At 41.4% G+C, this 26,619-nt stretch overlaps 1 protein-coding gene across 2 annotated transcripts in view; it reads left to right on the forward strand.

Moving 5' to 3' along the window:
* Positions 1 to 26,619, forward strand: part of PTPRN2 (protein tyrosine phosphatase receptor type N2) — a 992,764-nt gene that overhangs the window by 117,228 nt on the left and 848,917 nt on the right. For both annotated transcript variants that reach the window (XM_038390254.2, XM_038390255.2), the window contains exon 2: positions 4,836 to 4,886. In XM_038390254.2, the coding sequence (XP_038246182.1) occupies positions 4,836 to 4,886 (51 nt within the window). The remainder of the gene's footprint in view (positions 1 to 4,835; positions 4,887 to 26,619) is intronic.

The raw sequence follows: 26,619 nt of genomic DNA on the forward strand, positions 1-26,619 counted from the left end.
CACATCTGGAGTATTGCATACAGTTTTGGGCCCCCCCACTACAGAAAGGGTGTGGACAAATTGGAGAGAGTCCAGTGGAGGGCAATGAAAATGATTAGAGGGCTGGGGCATTTGACTTATGAGGAGAGGCTGAGGGAACTGGGCTTATTTAGTCTGCAGAATAGAAGAGTGAAGGGGAATTTGATAACAGCCTTCAAGTACCTTAAGGGGGGTTCCAAAGAGGATGGAGCTAGCTATTCTCAGTGGTGGCCGATGACAGAACAAGGAGAAATGGTCCAAAGTTGCAATGAGGGAGGTCTAGGTTGGATATTAGGAAAAGCTATTTCACTAGGAGGGTGGTGAAGCACTGCAATGGTTACCTAGGGAGGTGGTGGAATCTCCATCTTTAGCGGTTTTTAAGGCCCAGCTTGACAAAGCCCTTGCTGGGATGATTAGGGGTTGGTCCTGCTTTGATCAGTGGGTTAGTCTAGATGACCTCCTGAGGTGTCTTCCAACCCTAATCTTCTATGATTATATGAATTACTATCCCTATTTTACAGGTGGCAAATGAGCACAGCGTAGATTAAGTGACTTTCTCCAGGTCGCACAGGGAAACCGGTAGCTAAGCTAGGAATTGAACCCTCTCTTGAGCCCAGGCCCAATGCTCTCTCCACTAATAGACTGTCCTTTTTACCTGCTTTGCCTCCTTCTGGAGACATGTGCCTCACCACTGGGGCTATATCTACACTATAAAAAAAGGTGTACTTTTAACACTTTTAAGTAATAAACAATGTTAAAATTTTAGTGTAGGCAAGGCAGCTGTAGTTTAACGCACAGGGTGTACTTCAACATGCTCACCCACTAGGATTTTACCACATTAGTTAACATATGTTTAAAAGATCCATATTTTTTTTTCTTGTGAGGACAAAGCTTATAGGTGAACTCCAGATATCACACCTAAACCTTAATTTTGCTCAGCAGGAATGACAGAAGTCCCTAATTGCCTCCCTCCATGCTCATCAGACTTCCTCATCTTCTTTGTACAGTACTGGAAAATAGTACTTATGCATACGTGGAGAAGGGCCTAGACCAATGGTGGGCAACCTGTTGTCCATCAGGGTAATCTGCTGGCGGGCCCTGAGAGAGTTTGTTTACACTGACCATCCGCAGGCATGGCCGCCTGCTGCTCCCAGTGGCCATGGTTCGCCATTCCCAGCCAATGGGAGCTGCGGCAAGTGGCGTGGGCTGCAGGGATGTGCTGACTGCCGCTTCCCGCAGCTCCCATTGGCCGGGAACGGCGAACTGCGGCCACTGGGAGCTGCGGACAGCCATGCCCGCGGATGATCAATGCAAACAAACAGTCTCACGGCCCCCCAGTGGATTACCCTGATAGGCTGCATGCGGCCCACGGGCCACAGGTTGCCCACCACTGGCCTAGACCAACATGGACTTTTTCAAAGGTCCTTTTCTTCATTATGCTTTTCAAGCAGTTCAGGAGTGGGTCTCCTTAGACAGCTGGATAGTTTTATGGTGATCCTTGTTTTAAAGTGCTTCTGTATAAACAAAATGTTTAACAGTGTTTTATTTCATTATGGCTTGGGGTAACTGCATCAACTTTTCATGTGTTTGGCTGGAAGTTAGGTGGGAAGGGAATTGTTTTGCTGGAAAATTAAGTGTATTTTTGATCCTGTATTGCATGAACTGGATGAAGTGTCTGCTGGATATAATGCCTCTTCACTCTTCGAGAGTGACTTATTACCATCATTAGTATTAGTAGGTAGATGATATTTAAAATGAATGTGCTTCTTAATGTTACAGCAAATAACAACAAAAATAAATTAGCAGTTAAATTAGCATATTGACTGGCTGGGTGAAGTATGTCTAGCATTCAACGCTGGTAATGAATAATCTGAAATATCACATATCTCAAGGAGGCTTGGAGGTTTTTGTAGACTTTTTACAGTGATCAACGTTGGGTATGGTTTGCCCTACACTGGGTTTATGAATTTTCACTTCAAGAAATTGGCTTTCAGGGTTAATTGAATCAGATGCCTCATTCTAATCAGCATCTAATAGTCAACTGTTATTAAAAGAGAATGTAAAGCAGTATATAATCAGTTTTCCCGTGCTCTTTATGGAAAATAGATTGATAATGCAAAATAGATCAAGTAAAATTACAGAGTGCATTTGAGTCATATATTCATACTGATGGGGCTTTGGTGTTTCCATTTTTCACACTTAACATGCTCATTTTGTTGATCATAATTTAAGCCCTCTCTGGGCTTTTCCACTTTTTAAAAACTACTAATATGTTAGAACCTGACTCAGTGCCTCACTGTACAATCACCATTCTGTTATGAACGGATCCACTTGCTGGGTTCCACCATGCTTCCAAGTCAATAGGGTAGAGTCTAATCACTGTTTGTAGCTCTGTGTCTATGGGGCATGTTCCCATGACTCAGATCTCGTCTGTCACCCTTCTTTGGAATGTGGGGTGCTGATGCCCTAGGCCCAGAAATCAACATCTGAGAATTCCTGAAATCCCTGCCCCTCCCAGTCACTTACGTAGTTCCCAGAGCTCCACCTAGGCTGTGGGCACTCCAGGCTTTTAGTTTAACCCCTTCGGGGATAATGTGACAAGAAGGCAAGGACCCCTTAGCAAAGGAATTCCTTAACCAGAGAAAATTTACTCTTAGAGTACTCAAGCCCTGAGATTTACCCTCCCCTAGTCTAATCTCAACCCTTCTTTGAGTCCCAGAATGATCATTGTTTTAGGCTGGGCAGAAACCCCTCCTACCCCTTCTCTTCTGGAAGTCCTTCTTATGTGCACTGATGGTTGGCTCCCAGCACAGAGCAGGACCTTGCCATTAAGTAGGCCCCTCCTCACCCATCCTCACCCCGTGTGCCCTTGTGTAGAAAATCAATTATTCCACAGGGGTTGGTAGTTGAGAGACAGTTGATGGCTCTAGATTGATGAGGAGTGAAACATGTTTCCTGGGTAGAGCATCAGTCTAGAATTCATCACAACAGGTTTGTCTTGGGCAAGTTAAGACATATTCAGCACATAATACAAAATGGTGTTCACAATTTGAAATAACCATCTACTGCTCTGTCATATTGTGCATGCAGACTCCATCCATGTATGTGTGTAAAGTGCTGTATGCATTTTCATTCCATTTCCCCAGCCTACAGCGGATACCTAATTTAGGAGCATAGATGAGCAGCTGTGTGTGTGTGTGAGAGAGAGAGATCATTGTATGAGCTTTCCCTCACCAATACTATATATCCTTCCAAACACTCTCCCTTTCAAGGAAGAGACTCAGGATTTCACCTGCACTAAGGCTTTTACTCACTCTAGTTTAGAGCTGCTGACTCCAGGAATCTCTCTATGATCAAAGAATTGTTGTAGTATATTTGCACTTCCTCTGCATCTGGGGAGGCAGGCTGAGTTGGGAATAGAGGGAATTTGCTTCAATGATTAGACCATGTGCTGAGAGTTAAATGCCCTGTCCTGGTGTTGACTCACTGTGTGGCACTGGGCAAGTCATTTTAATCTCTGGGACTCCATATGTCCATCTGTGCATCTGAGGCAATACCTGCCTCTCAGATATGTTGTGAAGTGTAATGTTTGTCAAGAGATTTGAGATCTGTGTGGAAGGTATGACCTAAGTTCAGAGTAGAGTATTTTTTGAGTGCATGCCATCCCAATTCTTTATCTAGTTGTCAGGTTTGATTGTCAGGAGATGGAATAATTAGTGTATTGAAGGTCTGGACTAACACAGACTGGGTTCCTAGGCACAGCATGATGCCTCTACAGTGAGACTCTCCACCTGCACTATGGCCCCCATTTGGAGTGAGCATGGCAGGGGCAGCATCATGGAGAGCCCTTTTTTCCTTCTGGGAACAGCATCAGGAGCCCTTTCTAAAGGGAAGCAACAGGGATAGTAGCAGGACTTCCACCACTGAGAGTAGTGAAGTCAACAGCAGGGAAAGGTGGGGGACAGTACTTACCCCAGCCATCAGTATCTATCTGCATGAGTGGGTGGGCTGGGACTGCTTTGCAACCAGATCAGAGTTCTCTGTTGGGTGTTGATTGCAGGGGCCCTCAGAACAGTGAGTCTGGGAGTTAACACCCCATTGAAATAAGAATTGGGCAGTTCACTCCTCTCAGAGCTATTGTTCCAGGCTGTCTGCAAACTGCGGCAACGAGGCAGGCATTGCTGCATTGGCACACTCATCCTCATTGTCAAGGTTTTCTCCGCACCATAATCTTATTTTTATGTTTTTAAATGACAGCTGGTAGTCTGATATAATCACATGACTCAAGGAGCTGGGGCCTTAGGTATGACCTTATGGTGTCAATGCCTAAATCCAGCCCTGCTGCATTCCACCTCTTACTGTTCCCTTACCTGCTGAAAGCAATACTTGCCTAATTACCAGCTTCAGCTTACCTCAAATTCAGTATATTGAGAGGACTTCTGAATTCCATGTTACACTATCCACTAGGTCACTGTGCTAGTCTCAGCATACTCTAATTTGTGATGGCACCTAAATGGATAAGCAGAATATGAGGCTCTTCATATTATTGTCAGGAACAAGGAAGATACAATCATTTTTAGAGTAGGGAGGAGGAGAAGTGGGCGCAATGCTATTCTGGAAGTGTACATTTAGTGAGAGTAGCTTTCTGACAAGCCTGTTTCCATGTGCTTGATTTTCTGTACTGCCCCATTTAGAAACCTAAGGTAAACCAAATGTCTGAATCTCACTGAGGATTTAATAGCCTAAGAAGTCTGTACTCTACCAATTATCCACAGTTCGAAAACTGTACTGATTTTAACTTTCCGTTGTATTTTTAGGCTGCCTATTTGAGGATGACCTTTGCGAATCTTTTGAGATCTGCTTAAATGGTAAGTCTGAGTGATGTGTTTTGTTGACCTGTCTGTCCTCTATATAATTACATATATAGTCAACTTAAGCAAAATCTAAGTTATGAGTAAAGTATTTTATTTCAGACTGCTGATAAGTAGTTGTTAGGGTGAGTTAAATGGCATTTTTATTCCTCTTGGCTTTAGACAACATCATGACTAACAAAATTTTCTGGAAATAATTAGAAATAAAGTTAGATACATTGAAATAAAAATATCTTAACTTTTAAAACTGTGACAGTCTAGTTTGAAAGCAGCAGTTCCGTCAGTCAGAGTTTTACCTTTTTAGACTATAATGTTAAGTCATCATCACTTTCGTTTTTTCAAGACAAGTTCCTTTATTATCTCATAAGAAAAAGGAGGGCTTGAAAGGAATCTTTCTCCCTCTGCTCGGGATGCTACCATTTTTTTCTGAATATACTGCTTCCTTGTCCTTTGGCTTGAGCTAACCCTACAGCTGCATTCAGCAGATTCCTTCTCCTCTTCCTCCTACCTCCCCTGCAGTGAGACAAGAAAACAGACACAACACTGTGAGTGGGTGGCTGCAGATCAAAGTCCACTAGAGTAGGAACAGCAACCACTTTGGTCTCATTCCAGGGTTGTTAATATGCTGTATGAAATCACTGCTGTTTTGAGGGACTAGTATCTTTACAGGGATGCCTCTAATTATTGTTATGACTGAAAAATGGTACAATACATAGATTCATAAATATAGCTTAATTACAAAGTACAATACATAGGATTTTTGTCTTCATGAATGAGTGGCACAAAATACAGTGAGAGGACTCTTCTTTGTTTTAAGCATTCACTCAGAACAATCAGTACTGTTATCTTTTTAATATAGCACATTTTGTAGTTTCTGATACAGAAACAGATTTAAGCATGTGTCTAACTTAAAGCACGAGTACTTCCATTTAAGTCAATGGGGACTTCTCATGTGCTTGAAATTAAGGTATGTGCTTAAGTACTTTCCTGAATCAGGTCCTTTAAACAAATAGGGTGTGTGTGTGTGTGTATGTGTGTGTGTGAGGGAGAGAGAGAGAGAGAGAGTTATGAAAAAATAAGATAAAATAAATACGTAGATAGTAAAGATGCGTAAGTTCCCCAACTTCCCCTCAAGGTTAATTCTATAATAAACTTCCTAGTTTACCTGGTCTTTTGTGGCTATTAAAATAATCTGCAAAAGAACACCTCATGTGGTCAGATTTGTGTGTCTGATCCAGAGTGTAGCTCCACAGTTTGGTACAGTGTTGGATTTTCAAGCATATCATATACTTTTTATCCAGTGACTAGATGGAGGTTTTCAAATGAGTATTACCCTTAACTGGGCCATGAGACTCTACACTATTATATCCAGCAAAGAGAGTCCCCCACACTCGAGAGATTCATGCAAAAAGGGACACAGTTTTAACTGCATACATCTCATTATTTTTTTCAAATTGCAATAAAATTGCAAATGTGTATGTATCTATAATGTCTTATTACCTTTCTATGCCCAATTTAGTGAATTACTGTGAGATTTTAAAACGCATTAATTTTAGCCGCATTAAAGTCAGTGGGAGTTTTACCTTTGTTTTCAGAGAGAGCAGAGTTAAGGCAACTGTGCTCTTTTGAAAATCCTATTCTTATTTTTCCCTAACCAAAGTTGATAAAAGTAGGTCAATGATGATTAAGCACCTCAGTCACTGGCATTCACCAGTGACTGATTTTAATTTTAAAAATGTGCAGGGACAGCATCAGTTTGTTTACAACTACTGCAATGTATGTCATGTTTTTGCCCTATTCTGGGTGAACATTTTCTAAATTATAAATGTGTCTATATGACAAATAAAAAGGCACCATTGCTGACAAATTCATAAAACAACCTTAGTAGCAATATTTTTGAGAGACCTACACAAATGTTTTCAACTCATGTGCCCTTGTCTACCTCCAATTAATAAACGGTATTCACAGAATTATGCTCATGTCATCAATAATACTCATGGGGAAGTAAATAAACTAAAGAAAGGCAAACTTATTTTTAAAACATAAGGAAAATCATCAAAGTTTGTAAAAGAGCAGAATCAAAATTATTAAGGAAATTAATGTTATTTTCAAGGCTCTGAAGAGGATGGATATTGAAAGATTCAAGTAAAACAGGAATTGGGGAAATGAAAAATAAAATATACTAGGCAATGCCTCTTTTTGTATTTAACAGAAAACGTGAGGACTTCTTACTTTTGAGCATCACCCTCTCCCCCAAGCTGTTTTTTGTATAACTGTGTCTTTGAAATTCTCCAGATATTCCTGATGTCTGCAAACTGTGCAGTGCAAAGGTGCCGAGAGCCCTGAGAGCTGTGGGATTTAAATTGTTCAAAAGAAAATAACTTGGTTAGTTTTCCAGCACAAGTGGATTTTTTTTCCTAAAAATTAAATACCTGCAACTTTGGGACAAACATTCCCCTGGATTAAAGAAAAGGAGAATTAAAAATATTTTTGTACTGTTAAAAATATTAATTGGATCATAAGTTCTAGTGTGAGGAGCTGAGAGGAGAGAGGTTCATTCATCACATCATAGACATCTGATAGGCCATATATCACCATTCAGTGCAGGAACTACTGTACATTTGTCTGTGCAGCAATCAGTGTTATATCATGTATAGGGCCCTAACAAATTCATGGCCATGAAAAATGCATCCCAAACCATGAAATGGGGTCTCCCCCCATGAAATCTGGGGGAGACCAGTGTTGTACTATACAGATTTCACGGGGGAGACCAGTGTTTCTCAAATTGGGGGGTCATAGAATCATAGAAGATTAGGGTTGGAAGAGACCTCAGGAGGTCATCTAGTCCAAACTCCTGCTAAAAGCAAGACCAACACCAACTAAATCATCCCAGCCAGGGCATTGTCAAGCCGAGCCTTGAAAACCTCTAAGGATGGAGATTCCACCACCTCCCTAGGTAACCCATTCCAGCACTTCATCACCGTCTTAGCAAATTAGTTTTCCTAATATCCAACCTAGATCCTACCCCCCACTGCAACTTGAGACAATTGCTTCTTGTTCTGTCATCTGCCAGCACTGGGAACAGCCAAGCTCCATCCTCTTTGGAACCCCCCTTCAGGTATTTGAAGGCTGCTATCAAATCCCCCCTCATTCTTCTCTTCTAGAGACTAAATAAGCCCACTTCCCTCAGCCTCTCCTTGTAAATCATGTGCCCGAGCCGCCTAATCATTTTCATTGCCCTCCGCTTTGGGTCCTGACCCAAAAGGGAGTTGCAGCAGGTGTCACAAGGTTATTGTAGGGGGGTTGCGGTATTGCCACCCTTACTTCTGTGCTGACTTCAGAGCTGGGCGGCCAGACAGTGGCGGTGCTGACCAAGGGCCCAGCTCTGCAGGCAGCAGTACAAAAGTAAGGGTGGCAATATCATACCATGTCATCCTTTCTTCTGCGCTGCTGCTGGCCATGGCTCTGCCTTCAGAGCTGGGCACCCGGCCTGTGGCTGCTGCTCTCCAGCTGTCCAGCTCTGAAGGCAGCGCTGCCGCCAGCAGCAGCGCAGAAGTAAGGGTACCAGTACACCAACCTCCGCATACAATAACCCTGCAACCCCCACCACTCCTTTTTGGGTCAGGACCCCTACAATTACAATACCGTGAAATTTCAGATTCAAATAGCTGAACTCCTGAAATTTAGGATTTTTAAAATCCTATGACTGTGAAGTTGACCAGAATGGACCGTGAATTTGGTAGGGCCCTAATAATTTATAAAGGCCTTTTTTGGCCTCAGTGCTGAGTTCTCATTTGCATTTGCTTAGTTACTCCTGCAACACTCAAGCAATATTAATTTTCTTCCGTAAATCTTTTATCAGTTTTACTGAACTGCACTTACTCAACAGGTGGTTAAAAAGGAGCGTATTGTTTTATGTTTGCCTTAGTGATATGAGGATTAGCCAAGGAAGAAGACTTTGAGTGTGCTTTCTGGATTTTTCATTGAGAGAGGCAGGATTTGAGGTGAAAATATTTAGATGCCATTTGATTTTACATCCTGCAAGTCAGTTCAATGACTGTTTCTTTATCTGTAGAATGGGGAATAGGATACTTACCACATTTGTAAAGGGCTTTGAGATCTAGGGATAAAAATTATGTGTAAGAGCTAGGTGGTATTATTATTTCTAGGCATTAATAGAAAAGTGAAGAACATTACTTGGAATTCTATAAAGCTGAAGAATGGATGTTCCCACATAAGCATCTGAGTTGTTACATGAAGAAAGAAGCAGATGGATAAACATTTTAAGACTAACCGAAGTTGGAGTAAGCACAGTAAATGAATAGCAAGGCAAATAAGATCAGGAATTGGGGGTAGGGGAGAGTAGGGCATGTGTGTGCATGTGAGACATAGAGTGAATGAAGCTTCAGGAAGGAGTTTTCAGAAGTCTGAAAGCAAATTGCATATACGTCTGTTCAGAACATTTCCTGTATATTTAAAGGTGTATATTTAAAGTTCTTCTAATCTCAATTTTTTGACTGAATATTTGGAAAATGTCATGTTCTATTTTGCATCGTACATGATAAGTAAAGCAGTTTATGCAAAACATCAGCTTTCTGCTGCTGTGCAGCTATCAAATTACAAGATGTAAAGCAATATTTTAGATGTTGATAGAAAACAGCAACCAAGCATATCCTGTCCTTTCTTACAAAATAACACTGTGTGCTGTATACTGGTGTTGAGGTAAACAGCAGAGGGTGTAGACAAGGCTGTTAGTTTGAAAATAGCTACCTCCAGCTTTCTATGTTACTCGGTAATATTTGAGTTGCTCATACAGAGCACTGGCATTATTTCGTTTAGGTAATCTCTATATCATTTGCTTCAGCCTCAGTATCTTCCTGCTGCTTTCATATCCTTCCTTAGATGCCACCTCTTCACTTCCCATCAAGGGAGCATTTATAAAGCTAGGAGAGTTTTATTAATGGCAGATGCAGTTGTTGCAAATCTCCTTGCAGCATGAAACCATAACAGGGATTGTGCAGATAAGATCTCATTGCAGAAAATAGCTCTGTGAGGTGAACCAAAAAAGTTAATTAACTATAGTGGCTGGCACACTGTATCATTAAGTCAAGCCTCATTGACAGCAACTAAACCTCTCACAGGAAGACATGGTCTAATGTCTGAAATAGTGTTTTTAGATTCTGTGTCTCTGAAAGCCTGTATAAACAGTTAAGCACAGCTGAATCAATATTGCTTTATATATGCAAGCTGCACTTGTTAGAGGGGACTTCGATTAGTACAATATATTGAAGTCTTCCAAGCATGACAGCTTAGAATTGTGAGCCTTTCCAAGTTTGAATGTCTCCAAATAGTTTAGAATATTAATGTCTTTTTTTCCCTAAGCTGCAGTGCTTCCATGAACATTTTGGGATGTTAGTGATTGTGAGTGTTGATGACAAGCCATAAGGTTTGCATATGTTGATGACAAAGCCATAAATGGTAAACATGTGCCACAGAGGATAAGGGAGTAGAGTAAGGATCCCTGAAGTGGTTTCTTGCACTTAATGTGTTATGCTTTGAGGTTTCCAAATAGTTACCTAATAGGATGGAATTGTGCAGCATTGTTTAGCTAACATGTCTACAGCTATATCTGTATTGACAAGGCATTTCTGTTAGCAAAGGTACAGAGTTTTTGTAGAATGACTCTATAAATTTGTGTATGAGCTTCTCAAAGCTTCTCAGTAATCATCAGTGTTTGTTAAATCCAAATTCAAGCTTCTGTTGAAATACTTCAAATAGCGCTGGCACATGCTTTGATCGTATAATATAACATTTTTCATCCAAGTACGTCGGAACGCTTTCCCAGTATAAATGAAGTCTAACACCAGCTCAGGAAGTACTGGAGATCTCAAAAGTAAACTTGATGTTGAGATTTTCAACCTGACTTTCAGGGAAAAAAGTACACATAGATTTAGAATTAGTATCCAAACTAAAAAAGAAAAGGAGTACTTGTGGCACCTTAGAGACTAACAAATTTATTAGAGCATAAGCTTTCGTGAGCTACAGCTCAAATTTGTTAGTCTCTAAGGTGCCACAAGTACTCCTTTTCTTTTTGAGAATACAGACTAACACGGCTGCTACTCTGTATCCAAACTAAGCCATTTACAGCTGGAAGTTCTCCCATAACCACTTGTGAAACACAGAGATTGAGGGGGTAGGGGGATTTTACCTGAGATAAAGTAATTTTTAATATTCTTTGAGTAAACAGGGGAGACTTGTCAAAATACAACATTAAATTCAAGAAAGGGGCACCCTTGTGTGTCTACTGTTATCTCTGAAAATTAATTTTGGTCACATTGTATCCTAAAAGCTAAAGAATAATTAGCAGTTACATAGTGCTTGAGATCTTCAAAGGATTTTTAGGTACACCTGTACCTTACAAGGGATTGTGAGGATTAGTTAAGTATTTTCAATTGGGGAAGTAAACACAAAAAGATTAACTTTGGCACAGATTTTCAAAACTGGTCTCTGAATATTGGATGCCTCATATTGGAACTAGGTGTCTCGTTGGAGAGTCATTGTATGAGTTCTTCTTCAGCTGTTCCAAAGCACGTTCTGCTCTATTTACAGTGCCGCCTTCTCTCTTTTATTGAGTTGTACAGTTCTGTCACTCTTACTGGTCAGAGTGTATGTGAAGACCTTCAGGGAACAGATAACGTGGTTTTATCTGATTTATCCTCAGTATGCTATGCAGTACTGTATTTGGCTTTATCTTCTCTGCTAAAATGTTTGGGTTTTTTAACCTTGGGGTAACTAGTGTGCATGAGCTATCCCCATTTAAAAACACAGTGAAGACACAGCATTTTAGTTTTACTATGCGATAAATTAGGTGAGGTCAGCACTATACCCCCACCTTGGGTTGACCTCAGAGAGATTACCTCACTGTAAAACTTGGGTGGCTTGTCTTCCCTGTGTTTTTTACCTGGAGCTCACTTCATTGGATGTAGCTCACGAAAGCTTATGTTCAAATAAATTTGTTAGTCTCTAAGGTGCCACAAGTCCTCCTTTTCTTTTTACTTAATTTGGAGTTACTCTTGAGAATCACACTCATAGCTGTAGCTCCTGCAGAACACAATAGCATGATGTCTATCGGTGGACCTTCGTTCATGCTCCAGGAGCTGCACTGCCTGCCGATTATGCAGAAGCAAGGGAGATTAAAGAAGTATGTAAAGATGTAAATAACACAGATTTAATCTCTTTTAGGTTTCCTATGTATCCCTGTGTCTTGTCCTGGTGATAAATTTTGACATGTTTGGAACCACTGCTGAACATTCCACAGTGTTATTTCAAGTGGACAGGAGACAGAGCCTTCTCTGTCAAGGGCACATTCAAAAAGTACAATTGTGATATAATTAAGAAGCTTTTGTGTCCCTCTGAGTTTTGTTTTTTACACGGGAGGATATTGTCTGTCTTTGATAAATTATGGCCTGGGTTGGGATAGTGTTTTGGTGAGTGGAATGGTGCATTATTTATTGTGTGTTTTGGTGTGTGTTTAAAGGATTCTCGGTTTTGATTCAGTACTAGCTTTATATTAGGCCTTAAGGTTTTTAAAATATTTTTGTTAGTTACACAGTGGTTTTTCAACATAGGGCATCACAGAATAAAAATAATTAATTATTTAATACCTCTTTCACTCCGCTCCCATAACTCCTGGTCAGAACTTGCCAGCCATATTATGTATTGAGGGATTGTGATGTGGACAAGAGCCCAAGACTGAGGCTTGCAATTTCAGTCTCATTTTAAATTAGGACAGAATTTATAATGTTTTAAAGTGAACTCTTCTGCTAGAACCACTACTGCCTAAGCACAAGATGCTTTTGGATGGTTATGAGACTTTCACATTCAGAAATATACAATGTCATTTTGGTACTAGAGGATAACATGTGATTCTCTTGTACTTGCTGCTTTCTAAATCCATGATAACTAGGTAACTTATAATTTAGAAAAAGCCCTGTAAGGTATGAAAGATGTATAATTTAAAATATTTTGGAAATATTAGGTTTATTAATGGTTTTAATGTAAGGGCTTATCACACACAGGTACACTAATTACTTCTGCGTGGGATGTAAAAGTTCACTCAACAGGTTACTCGGCAGTCTTTGCCAAGCTTGATATACAGAGCTCTTTTCTATTTTATTGTTGTTTTATTACACTTAAAAACAAACGAACAAAAATAAACCTTAATGTGACATCTGGGAGGCTGTGAAAAAGTACTGGCAGTTTGGAAAGGAGATTAGGGAGTCTCAATAAAATTTGTGCTTGATGAATCATGAAACACAAGAGTCTGAAAAGGACAATGTGGTCTAAAGAGACAGAACAGAACACCAAAGAATAATGTTCTGGCATTGGTGTGGAAAGACAGAGGGAACACTGCTTTGTAGTGTTTCTGAAACAGCAAAGACATACATAGAACCTTCATGTCACCTCCCTCTCCATCTGACTTTGACATCAGGAAATGTAGCTTACCTCTTGAATAAGGTGTTCGGTTTCTGAAACCTTGGGTAAATTGGATAATGAGCAGTTTCCATCTTTACAGATCTGTTTGCACACTTGTAATCCAAGGACCTGGATAAACATAGTTGGGAACAGGGCATTTTAATAAATATTACACAAGCAAAATAGATGCCAAATTGGTGGTTTTGTAGTGTGGACAAATGATGACTGTACTAGGACTGTATATCCTCTCCAGATTTGAGTAAGATTTGAACTCACATTTCTGTAATTAAAAGGATCGCCCTTGATTTAGCACTAACTGTTACACTATGGAGAAGCCCATAGAATATTAGGGTTGGAAGAGACCTCAGGAGATCATCTAGTCCAATCCCCTGCTCAAAGCAGGACCAACACCAACTAAATCATCCCAGCCAGGGCATTGTCAAGCCAGGCCTTAAAAACCTCTAAGAATGGAGAGTCCACCACCTCCCTAGGTAACCCATTCTAGTGCTTCACCACCCTCCTAGTGAAATAATGTTTCCTAATATCCATTAGGGGTCGCAGTATTTCCATACTTACTTTTGCACTGTCTTCAGAGCTAGCCGGCCAGAGAGTGGAGAGAGGCATCTGCTGGCCAGGTGCCCAGCTCTGAAGGCAGCGCCACTGCCAGCAGCAGCACAGAAGTGAGGGTGGCATGGTATGGGATGGGATGGGTGGTGGGGGTATCATCACAGTAGGACCGGCCTTACGGGTGGGCGACATAGGGTTAGGGGGTTCCATGGTCATCCCCACACACACACTGCCAACCCAAAGCCCCGTTAACTCCCAAGTGCTGGCCTGGGGCAGTGGAGGGGCAGGGCTGGGGCACCCCAGCCAGGGGGTCCTACCTTGCACTGGGCTCCAGCTGCTAGTCCCAGCTGGGCTGGGAAGGGATTGGACTTCCTCTTCCATTGCACGGGCCGCTCCCGGGGGCAGGTCAGACCCACCTCTGGGAACCTCCCCTGGTTGCAGGAAGCTCTGCGGCTGCTGGTTGGGAACCCAGCTCTGAAAACAGCGTCGCAGCCAGCAGCAGTGCAGAAGTAGTGGTGGCAATACCGCATCCCCCTACAGTAGCCAGTGACCATCCTCCACAACCCCATTTTAGGTCAGGACCCCCATGGCTAAAAAACCATGAAATTTCAGATTTAAATATCTGAAACTGTGAAATTTAAGATTTTTAAAATCCTATGATCATGAAATTTACCAAAATGGAATGTGAATTTGGTAGGGCCCTAACCATGGGGCTGATCCTCTGTTGGAGTAAATGGTCATAACTCTATTGCCTTTTTAATAGATTATAAAGCCAGAAGGGACCATTCTGATCATCTTATCAGACATCCTGTATAACACTATGACTTCCCTGAATTAATGCCTGCTTGAACTACAGCATATCTTTTAGACAAATATCTGATCTTGATTTGAATACTTCCAGTAATGCAGAAGCCACCACAACCCTTGGTGAATTGTTCGAATGATTAATTAGCCTCACTGTTAAAAATCTCAAAAAGAAAAGGAGTACTTGTGGCACCTTAGAGACTAACAAATTTATTTGAGCATAAGCTTTCGTGAGCTACAGCTCACTTCATCGGATGCATTCAGTGGAAAATACAGTGGGGAGATTTATATACACACACAGAGAACATGAAACAATGGGTTTTATCATACACACTATAAGGAGAGGTTTCAGAGTAGCAGCCGTGTTAGTCTGTATTCGCAAAAAGAAAAGGAGTACTTGTGGCACCTTAGAGACTAACAAATTTATTAGAGCATAAGCTTTCGTGAGCTACAGCTCATTTCATCGGATGCATCCGATGAAGTGAGCTGTAGCTCACGAAAGCTTATGCTCTAATAAATTTGTTAGTCTCTAAGGTGCCACAAGTACTCCTTTTCTTTTTACTATAAGGAGAGTGATCACTTAAGATGAGCTATTACCGGCAGGAAGGGGGGGGGAAGGAAGAAAAGCTTTTGTGGTGATAATCAAGGTTGGCCATTTCCAGCAGTTGACAAGAATATCTGAGGAACAGTGGGGGGTGGGCGGGGGTGGGGAATAACATGGGAAAATGTTATCCACTCAGTGGATGGGTCATTACACAAAGTAAAATATTTCCCCATGTTATTCCTCTCCCCCCACCCCGTTCCTCAGACGTTCTTGTCAACTGCTGGAAATGGCCCACCTTGATTATCACCACAAATGGTTTTCTTCCTCCCCCCCCCTTCCTGCTGATAATAGCTCATCTTAAGTGATAACTCTCCTTACAGTGTGTATGATAAAACCCATTGTTTCATGTTCTCTGTGTGTGTATATAAATCTCCCCACTGTATTTTCCACCAAATGCATCCAATGAAGTGAGCTGTAGCTCATGAAAGCTTATGCTCAAATAAATTTATTAGTCTCTAAGGTGCCACAAGTCCTCCTTTTCTTTTTGCGAATACAGACTAACACGGCTGCTACTCTAAAACCTGTTAAAAATCTGTGTAAGGATGAGCACCTTCAGCTGAGTTTGAGACCTAGCTATCCCTGCCTCCAGGCAGATTGATGAGCTCAGATGGGTAGGACTGCCTATTGGCTGACTGGCTTGATTGGCTTAGGGGAGCCAGGGGGCCAGCTTTTAAGGTCAGCAGCAGCAGATTGCTGACTGCTTAATGCTCTGGCCTGCAACTGATCTTACTTCTGTCCTGCATTAGCCGTGCTTCTGTATTGCCTCTGCCCCTGATCCTGGTTCCTGACTCCATCTCTGACTTGTCGTTCTGTTTCCTTACTTCTGCTCCAAACAGTGCGTGGACTGCCAGCGCAGAGGCCTGCTACTGCCTTATTTCTAGTCTGAATTTGTCTAGCTTCATCTTCCAGCCATTTGATCTTCTTGTATGTTTGTGTGCTAGATTGAAGAGCTTCTATTAAATTGTAGGTACTTACAGACTTACAATGTATGAAAAAATTTAAAGCCAGACCAATTAAAACAAGAAATAAGGCACAGTTTTTTAACAGTGAGGGTGATTAATCATTGCGACAAACTACCAAGAGAAATTAGTGGATTCTCTTTCTCTTGATGTATTCAGATTGAAACTGGATGCCTTTCTGTAAAAAGTGCTTTAGTCAAACCCAAGTTATTGGGCTCAATAAAAGAGTAGCTAGAGAAAGAGAGAGGAAAAAAAGAAAAATTCTGTGATCTGTATTATACAAGAAGTCAGAGTAGATGATCTGATATGCCTTAAAATGAACATATGCTCCATATCGAGTTTTAAAGAGAGTTGGGTCAGTAGCAGAGGCAGATTGAAAACAAGACTGTAGTCGCTGACAAACTTTCAAAGAGACATGAGGAGAGAAAACAAAGTACAATACCTAGGCACAATGGAGTTAGGTAAGAATGTATTTCCAAACTCAGCTCCTTAATTTTCTTATTGTGTATACTGGAGTCAGACCCTCTACTGTCTTGTGTTTTTGTGATTATAATAACATGGTCTTGAATGATTCCTTGTGGTGCTTGTACACTATTATGGATAAGTGTACATGATGCTTTCCAACTAGTAATCCTCTCCAGTATAATCTTTTTGGTCTTTTTTTCTTTAATACTTCCTTCTTCTGAAAACAATTCATGGAATCAAACTTTTGGTTTCCAGAAGCAGAGGGCTAGCATATTTTTCAATAAGTTTAAAATCCTTTTCCTGCTTAGTAGTGATATGTTATCTTCAGGTTCAATGCAGCATTGTTGATGGCTTGTGCAAGGTGTGCTAGATGTTTTTTAAAAGCAAACTGTTTTCTATTTATTTTTGTATCTATAAATGCAGACCATTCAAATCACTCATTGATAAAGGAGTTTATTCCAAATATCTCATACTCAAAGGAGGTAACCTGTTTTTAATGCTTCTACTTTTTCAGCTCAAAATGTCATGTGATTAATGGTTGGATAAAACAGGCCATTGTGTTTGGCAAAGTATAAGATTATTTAACAGCAACAGAGATGTAAGAAATTAGTCATGTTTATTACATATCTCAGAAATAATTTATATTGAACTTCCTGTTTCTGACTTCTGGTAAATTTTGTTTTAAATCTTTATGGTCCACTTAATCTTTACATTATAAACATTCTTTGAGAAAATTGAAGTTTAATGTTAAAATCCCCTCACTTTTTTCCATAAAAACAATTATGGTTTTAATAAGGTTACAGTTATATGTAATTCCTTTTTGCTGCGCTGTAATGTCAAGCTTTATTTCAAATCTATCCAAAAAGATTTACATATGATCACAGAACAACTTTTTTGGGAAAAAAAAAAAGGAAATTTTTTGTTTGGGAAATTTATTTCAGCATTTGATTAAATATTCTTCTCTAGAAATGATGCCACAGAGAGCGAGACATTCCAATCGATTTTGTTGGCATGGTAATTGTAAATAAATTATGGATGAAAGAGGGGTCAGTAGTGCATTTTAGAATGTTTAATGCATTAGACATCTTAAAGGTGACCCCACTTCACGAATCTAGAGAGAGCCTTTCTGCCATAAAAAATAGTCTTTCCTGTCTCTCCAGCTGTCTCTTTGCCAATATGTGTTAACTAAAACAGTAAATCCTGCAGATGCTATACCCTAAAGCTATTTTGGCTTTAAAGACTTCTGAGGCTGATGCAATGGCTCTGGCCTGTTTTACTCATGTAAATAGGTGTGCAGGATTGAGTTCCAAGTTTAAAAGTAAGGAAAGGGAGCAGAATTTCCCCTATTTACAGAATGTCTATTCTAATACTATATGCTTTTCCGTAGCTAATGGATATTTTTCTGTGCCTTCATTAACTGTCTTCCAGCCATTCTTGCCATTTTTGTTGGTGTAATAAATAAAATAATAATAATACCTTCTCTGATATGGCACTTAATTTAGTAATAAAGTACTAAGAATCAAGGACTAAATCATAAACTCAGAATTCTTATTGACTTGAATGAGACCAGGATTTGTCTGTAGAGGAAAACTTTGTAGTAAGATCAGTTGAATTCTCTCACCATAGGCCAGAATAAAAGACAGTCTGAGAAGTTCAGAAATGTTTCCTTTCTATATGAAGTTTTCTGCAGTGGACATAAGTAGGAAGTGGGCATTTTATTATTTATGGTACAGTAAGTGCAACTAACAGTGGCATTACAAGACGCATTTTCAGAAACCATGACAATGACATTAAGCATTTGCTAAACAAAATCTGCTTCTGTATGACATGCAGTGTGCATCCTGTTTATCAGGGGGAAGCTGTTGGCATAGGCAGACCTGTTTTTTCAAAGCGAAACTGCTAAATATACTTTCAGTTTTGGAGTTGGCTACTGCTGTATCTTTACTGACTATCAGAAATAAGGGCACTTTCTTTCTATTAGAGACAAAGAGTTGATTTTTCTTATCCACAAATAAAGTGTAATTTTTCCATTTTGTTTTTTGGATATTAAACTGTTCTTTGGTATTTTTGGAAATTTATGTGCTTGGATTAGCAAATTGTCATGCTGCAATGAATTATTAATGCAACTCTCTACCTTGTACAAGGTTCTTCTTAATACCCAGGTCATCTGCATGTCACATATCTTCCCTAGTTACAAATTGTTTGTTAACCATCCTTAATGATGGCTTATCTTCATTTTGGACATCTGCAGTTCTCTTGGCAATTGTCTATTTTGTGTATTTAAGTGTGTATACATATCTCTTATACATATGTGTAGGGTGGGATTTTTAAAAGCATTCTGCGTTAGACTAAATCTGCTCCCATTTTAGTCAATGGCCAAAAATAGGATCATAGAATCATAGAATCATAGAATATCAGGGTTGGAAGGGACCCCAGAAGGTCATCTAGTCCAACCCCCTGCTCAAAGCAGGACCAAGTCCCAGTTAAATCATCCCAGCCAGGGCTTTGTCAAGCCTGACCTTAAAAACCTCTAAGGAAGGAGATTCTACCACCTCCCTAGGTAACGCATTCCAGTGTTTCACCACCCTCTTAGTGAAAAAGTTTTTCCTAATATCCAATCTAAACCTCCCCCATTGCAACTTGAGACCATTACTCCTCGTTCTGTCATCTGCTACCATTGAGAACAGTCTAGAGCCATCCTCTTTGAAACCCCCTTTCAGGTAGTTGAAAGCAGCTATCAAATCCCCCCTCATTCTTCTCTTCTGCAGACTAAACAATCCCAGCTCCCTCAGCCTCTCCTCATAAGTCATGTGCTCTAGACCCCTAATCATTTTCGTTGCCCTTCGTTGTACTCTTTCCAATTTATCCACATCCTTCCTGTAGTGTGGGGCCCAAAACTGGACACAGTACTCCAGATGAGGCCTCACCAGTGTCGAATAGAGGGGAACGATCACGTCCCTCGATCTGCTCGCTATGCCCCTACTTATACATCCCAAAATGCCATTGGCCTTCTTGGCAACAAGGGCACACTGCTGACTCATATCCAGCTTCTCGTCCACTGTCACCCCTAGGTCCTTTTCCGCAGAAAATAGGTCAATGCTGAGAGCTTTTGAAAATCCCATTCATATAGCTCAATGGTTCTCAAACTTTTGTAGTGGTGACCCCTTTCACACAGCAAGCCTCTGAGTGTGACACCCCGCCTTACAAATTAAAATACTTTTTCAATATTTAACACTATTATAAATGCTGGAGGTGAAGTGGGGTTTGGGGTGGCGGCTGACCGCTTGCGACCCACCAGGTAATAACCCTTGACCCCTGAGGGGTCATGACCCCCAGTTTGAGAACCCCTGATATAGTTTCATTAAATCTGGTCCTTAGTTTTTATTTAGGTTTTCAGGTTCTCTCTATTCAGGCATGCAGAAATAGACAATGGAATAAAAATTATACTTTCTATATTTGCATCTTTGACCAGTGATAAAACCCTTTTAATTCAGATATCTCATGAACCATAAGGGTTAAAGAAGAATATTCTACAATATTGTAAAACCTGGAATCTTACTTTTCCAGTGATTTATGTTACTGTTTACAATATAGTTGAATTTAAAATAAGTGAGAAGAAGAATTAGGTGATTTTTTTTAAAAATGTCCTACCAGAGCTATAAAATATTTGGTTGGCTTGGTACTGTGGAAATGGTTTCAGGATCAGTACAAATTTTAAGTAGTGGCCATATACCAGTGACAAGTTGTGAGTGTTTCTCACCCCAACTCCATATAAGAATATGAGTTTTTTGTAGGGGCTCTCATTTTTTTAAAAAAAAGGCAGTCATTCAGTTTTCACCATAGTTAGTCCTCATTATTTCTTGCTGTTTTTTGGTTTTGTTTCAGGAATTGTCTAGATGAATCACTTTTTATGCTTTCAGCCTCAGGATAGCTTTCTTGCTGAAGAAAAATTCTGATAGCCCTGCAATCTGTAATGTGCTGTAAATATACTCAATTAAAAAAAATACTAAAGAACAGGATCATGATTGTTAGCCATCCATTATTTAGGAAGACTTATTAGGATACGTGACATTTCCTCAGTGGAAATGCAAATTAATGCCAGTCATTGATTTTAAAAGGCATTATCATTTCCTAGTCAAGGAGATTTTGCAGGCCATCTTACATACCCAGAGGAGCAGAGCCATATGTAAGTGCAGCAGGGTTGTCCTTTGCCTTGAATAGGATGATAAAGCATTTTATCGCTGTGGGTGTTAATACTGGTTGGAATCAGGATGATACAGAATCTACATTACCGGTTTAGAGATGCACTGCAGTTCCACTGTCCACCATTTTCTGGAAAAACAGATTTTAAAAAATCGTGAGGTATAGCTGTGCCTAATGGCATTTGTGTGCTGCAGAGTTGAACACTTTTGTGATAATCCTAGAGTTCTGCAAAAATGTGAACATTCTTATCTGAATGGCTAACTCTTCCTGAATGAGCAAGTGGAGAGACACTTGGAACTTAGAACTTGGAGAGACAGCCCATATTATTGACTGGTGATTACTTGCATGGAATGCAACATGGAAGAGAATCTAAAGAAGCAGAAGGGAAGGGTTTTCAGCAGAATGTAAAGGCATGGAAATCAATGGGATTTCAGAATCGGATAGAAGGAAGCTGCAGATGTCTAAAGTGAATGTTGTATTTAAAAGAAAATCTAAGGGAAAAGAGAAACAGAGGAGCAGGAAATAGGGAGGCATAGGGCAGTCAGGAGAAACCATTGCTTGCTTCTCCAAGGGCAGAGAAGCGACCTCTACTGGCCTTGGTTCCTAGTTGCGTTGTTTGCTGCTAGATCTTCTGCTCATCTCCAGCAGCAGGCAGCCAGGTGCATGTTGAGATTCCCTTTGAGACCTCACTCATCTTCCCAAGAACTGAGTCCCATTCCAGCCTTTGTCACTCGGGCATCTTTATTTGGCATACAGTGCTACGCTGAGTTGATCAGACTCAAACGCAGGGGATGGGTGCAGGGTACATGACAGCTCCAATGTTACACAGAAACCTTCTCCCTTTATGTACATTACATATCCCATTGCATTTTCTATACATTGTATCACACATTTTTGGATTGGCTTAGTTATTTTTGAGGAACCTATCCCTGTGCAGCATGAACTGTCCATGCACTGATCATTGTTCAACTTCCTCTTTACTCATCTCTACGTTCACAGAGATTCATAGATACATTCATTGTTATCTAGTTCATAGTAAATTGTTCCGTGCGTGTTCTCCCTCTTATCTTTGTTGGCTTGGACAGTCTGTCTTCTTAGCCTACAGACCTATTTACTTATCTTATTTAGTACAAAATTTTGTTTTCAATCTGATGATTCATTTTTGTCCCTAATTCTATCTTTCAAAAATCGAGGCACGCCTCCATGTGTTAATTATTCATGTCAGGCCAGGCCTCAACTTCATTCCCCTGCTTCTGTCTGCCACCAAACTTTGGTGCTAGTGCCAGCCCCTCTCCCACGCCCAGGACAACAGTTTCACCTGCGGGCCCCCACCCCACCCCCACATCACCAAAGATAAGTAACTTTGATAAACCTGTTCTTGACCAAATTAACATTCACTTGGAAGCTGCATCCCTTTCGTCTCTGTCTTCATAGGAGTCTCCCACAAATCAAGAGTAACTACATACTACATCTTGACTTCCAGCTGAGCAGGATGACAGGATGTATATCCTTGCTCCAAGGCTTGGAAGGTTTGTGCGTGCATAATGCTTTGTTAAAACTGTTCCTCACCAGCAATGTTAGAGAACACTTGGTAAATCAGTAAAAGATTTAATAGTAGTGAGACTCCTTGTATACTTTTTGGAACAGTATGAAAAGCCCATGGATAACTGTTTGCTGTAACAGTGCTTTTACAGGTTTCGGAGTTGTAGCCAAAACAATGAGGAGTACTTACGGCACCTTAGCCCATGAAAGCTTACGTCAAATAAATTTGTTAGTCTCTAAGACCCACTTCATCAGATGCATGGAGTGGAAAATACAGTAGGAAGATATATATACATCTGAAGTAAGTATCTGAACTCCCCGTTGTTAGTGCTTTTACACAGATTTATATTGGATCAGTTACACCTCTGATTTAGCTGAGGACATAGGAGAAGTTGAAAAGGATCTTGAAATTTGTGGCAAAATGTGAGATGCAATTTTAAAAAAACATTGTACATGAATTTGATTTAAAACTAGTTCCTTGCTTTGGGGAAAAATGCAAAGCACCTTGTGACTAAAATTGTAGTGTATTCAGGAATACAAAACCACAATTTTGGTGATGACAGTAATCAGAGTGGGGGACTGATTATAAAAACCCTTCCATGAATAACTGGGTCTCCTGCTTGTGTGAATATGGGTTGTAGTTTGAAGCCTTTAGTTTTTTTTAAGGAGAATAGTCCCCTTCATTTCCTGAAGTGTGGAGGACTCACATCTGAGGTCAAGATGTGCAAGGGGGAAAAGATTGCACCCACTGCACTGTGTTCCCCTTTAATGCAGTTATGACATTCCACATTGCAATCCAGATCAGTGAGAGGCTATGTCAATACCTACCCTGCAACCTTGAGTGTCTTACGATGCTTTGCTGTTGTAGCTCCTACCTGGACTGCTCACAGTCAAACAAGCATGCAGGTAACACCCTGAGTTTCTGTGTCTAGTTGCAGCCTGCCAGCCACACATCAGTCATACTTCGGTTTCCACTAGCCTTGGTTACTACTTGCAGAACAACCCCATCACTCCCAGTCCAGAATTCTCCCCAAAACATGTGTTCTGGGCTTTAAAAACTGTGTCTCCTGCCCTTGCTCCTTCCCATCAGTGATGAGCATCAATGGTGCCTCTACTGTCTGGGTGAGGCACACATCTGTGAAGGGCAGCACCTGTAAGTCCTGCCCAGATCCAGAGAGGCCCATGAGCACAGGCTCTTCAAGTTCCTGATGGAAGAAGCTATGAGGCCCCGCTCTGATCCTGGCCAGGGAGAATCCCTTGTATAGCAGTCTCAGCTGTCCAGTAGTGCCATTCTGAGCCCAAGCCATGGAGTGGAGCCTCCTGTACTGAAGCCTAAGGACCCTGGACATAAGGCCCCCCAGGGAGAGTAAAAAGTGTTCTCTTGGTCATAAGAGCAGATCCTTACAAGCAGACTGCTCACAAAAGAGGTGTTCCTTCCCCAAGCCATGCCAGGTTAGGTGACATATCATGTATGGATCTGAGGAACTGGTGCTGAAGGCTCCCTGGATGGAGGGTAAGGTGAAGAAGAAGCGGGATCCATAGTACTGACTGTGCCCATGCTATTCGAACACACAGAGAGTCCAACTCTATCTATGAGTGCGGGCCTGGTTGTACCATTGGTACCACCTGCACAATGTGGGGATTGGCTAGCTCCAATGGTTGAACCGGGTACCTCTGGAGTCTCAATGGGAACCCCATGGACTCTGGAAAACAGAGATTTTCCTGACTCTGGAGGATGTCTTCCTCCCCTAGCCACAATCTCTACTCCTGTCAGCCCAACGGTCATCAGAGCAGTTCCTACTCCAGAGGTTGAACCGCTTCTCCTATTGCAGGAGAGGCCCCTTTCCTATCCATCGGCTATAGGTGTCTCGTGACTGTCGGTACCACCATTTCTGATGGTGCCATCATTGGACTCTGAGGAGTCCGAGCGCATAGTTGCACCAATGTCTTTGACATGGCACAAGAGCCCGCACAGGTGGGCTGAAGCTACCTGATCCACCCAGTTATGACCTCCTCATGGATGCCTGGTATCACTTTCCATGGGGACCACCGAGACATGGATCCCTCTTTCTGGCCATACTGGAGCCCACTGGGACCCTTATCACAGGTGCCCAGCACCATTGCAGGAGTCCTACAGTTCTTCCGCTGCGTGCCAGCTGATTCCATCAGTGTACAAGGAGAACGATGTGGAGACTGGAGCCTTCTTGTTGCCGGGTGATGCAGTCATCCCACTGTTGCCCTCTCCACTAGATGACCACCAACAATATCAAGATACACCTTTTGCCAGACTTCACCTGTGGTGCATACAAGCCTGGCTCCACTCGACTTACAGGATGACCAGAGACCACATTGATTCCAGAGTCACCATTTCCTCAGAAGTTCTTGCCTCTCTCATTGGATGGTCTAATCTGTCCAAGGTCATGGTGGGACTTCCTTCAGCCCTCCCATTCCAAGAGCCACCATCATGAAGGACATCTCCCTTACAGGATGGTGTGCCCACGTGGACCCTCCACACAGCCAACAGTACATGGACACCATGAGAGGCCAGAGTACACATAAATGTGCTGGAGCTCAGAGCAGTCCGCCTAGCCTGCAAGGGCTTCCTTCTCCTCATACGCTCCCTCCACATGCAAATCCTATTAGACAATATCACCGTGGTGGCATATATCAACAAACAGGGAGGAGTGAGATCTCCTCCCTTCTTCTCTGAGGCAGTCATACTGCCTGATGCTGTTCACCCGCCCACTGTCAGGATCCACCCATTCCTGGATCTCCCCACTGCAGGACCGCGGAAGGTTCAGGCACCCCAACCCTAGTTCCTTTCACCTCCTGGCCTAGTATTTGGATGGGTATTGGGCATAGAATGCTCCTGTTCTGTCTTGGTCCAAGAGATCCTTAACCAGAGCAGGAAAAGTTGACCAGAATATGCTACTGGGCTAAATGGCTCCACTTCTCAGAATAGGAACGCCATCACCACTATTCCCTTGACATGGTGACCATTCCAATTATTGTCAACTATCTCCTCACCCTAAAGACATCAGGTTTAGCCTTTAACTCGCTTCATGTACACCTAGCAGCACTTAGGGCATCCCTCCACCATGGGAAGGAAGGGACTGTCTTCACACATGCAATAACAGTATGCTTTATGAAAGGCTTGATCAGAACCTTCCCACCAGTCATCAAGCCAACTCTCCAATGGGATCTTGACGTCATTCTATCAACTCTCACAGGGCCATCCTTCGAACATATGGCAACCTGTCCCACGACCCACTTCTCATGAAAGTGGTGTTCTTAGTAGCCATCACTTCAGCCAGAAGGTCAATGAGCTAGCGGTCATGATGCCAGACCTTCCTAAATGGTATTCCACAAGGAGAAGGTCTCCCTGCAGTTATACCCCAAATTCCTCCCCAAAGTTGTGTCTGAATTCCACATCAACCTATTAATTCATTTACCTGTTTTTTTTTTCCAAAATCTCATGCCTCTCCTGAGGACAAGAAACTATACTTCCTCAACGTCAGACGTGCTCTGGCATTTTAGCTGCAAAGAACCAAGCCCATTAGAAAATCTCCGAGATGCTTTGTTGCCATAGTAGAAAGATTGAGGGGCTAAGCCGTTTCCTCACAGAGAATTTCCAAGTGGGTCTTCAGATGCATGGAATGCTATAAGATAGCAAACTTTACCCTCCTAGGGGTGTTATAGCTCACTGTTTATTTAATAATCTGTATTATCATAGTGCCTAGGAGCTTTAGTCATGGAGCAGGACCCCGTTATGGTAGGGACTGTACAGACACAGAACAAAAAGAGAACAAAAAGAAAATCCACATAGGCCCTGAATTGCCCTTTTGTATGTTAATATTATCTTTCCATTATCCTTCAAGCAGCTGGAGTAATGCTCACTATTATGAGTCAAATCTGTAGGCAGCTATAGCTCAGCTATGTGGCTGACCAACACTACGGCTCAGCATCTTTTTAGCAATCAAAGAGCTCTTTATACATACCCATGTTTTCCATTTTTTGCCGCTAACCATTTACTGTTCAGTACTGTTAAACTAATTTTGGTCATCTAGCTCATCTTAATCCAGTATGATTTATTTGCTAGGCTGTAGAGAAA

This window comes from Dermochelys coriacea, chromosome 2 (genome assembly GCF_009764565.3).
Source record: "Dermochelys coriacea isolate rDerCor1 chromosome 2, rDerCor1.pri.v4, whole genome shotgun sequence".
In the NCBI taxonomy this organism is placed as follows: domain Eukaryota; kingdom Metazoa; phylum Chordata; order Testudines; family Dermochelyidae; genus Dermochelys; species Dermochelys coriacea.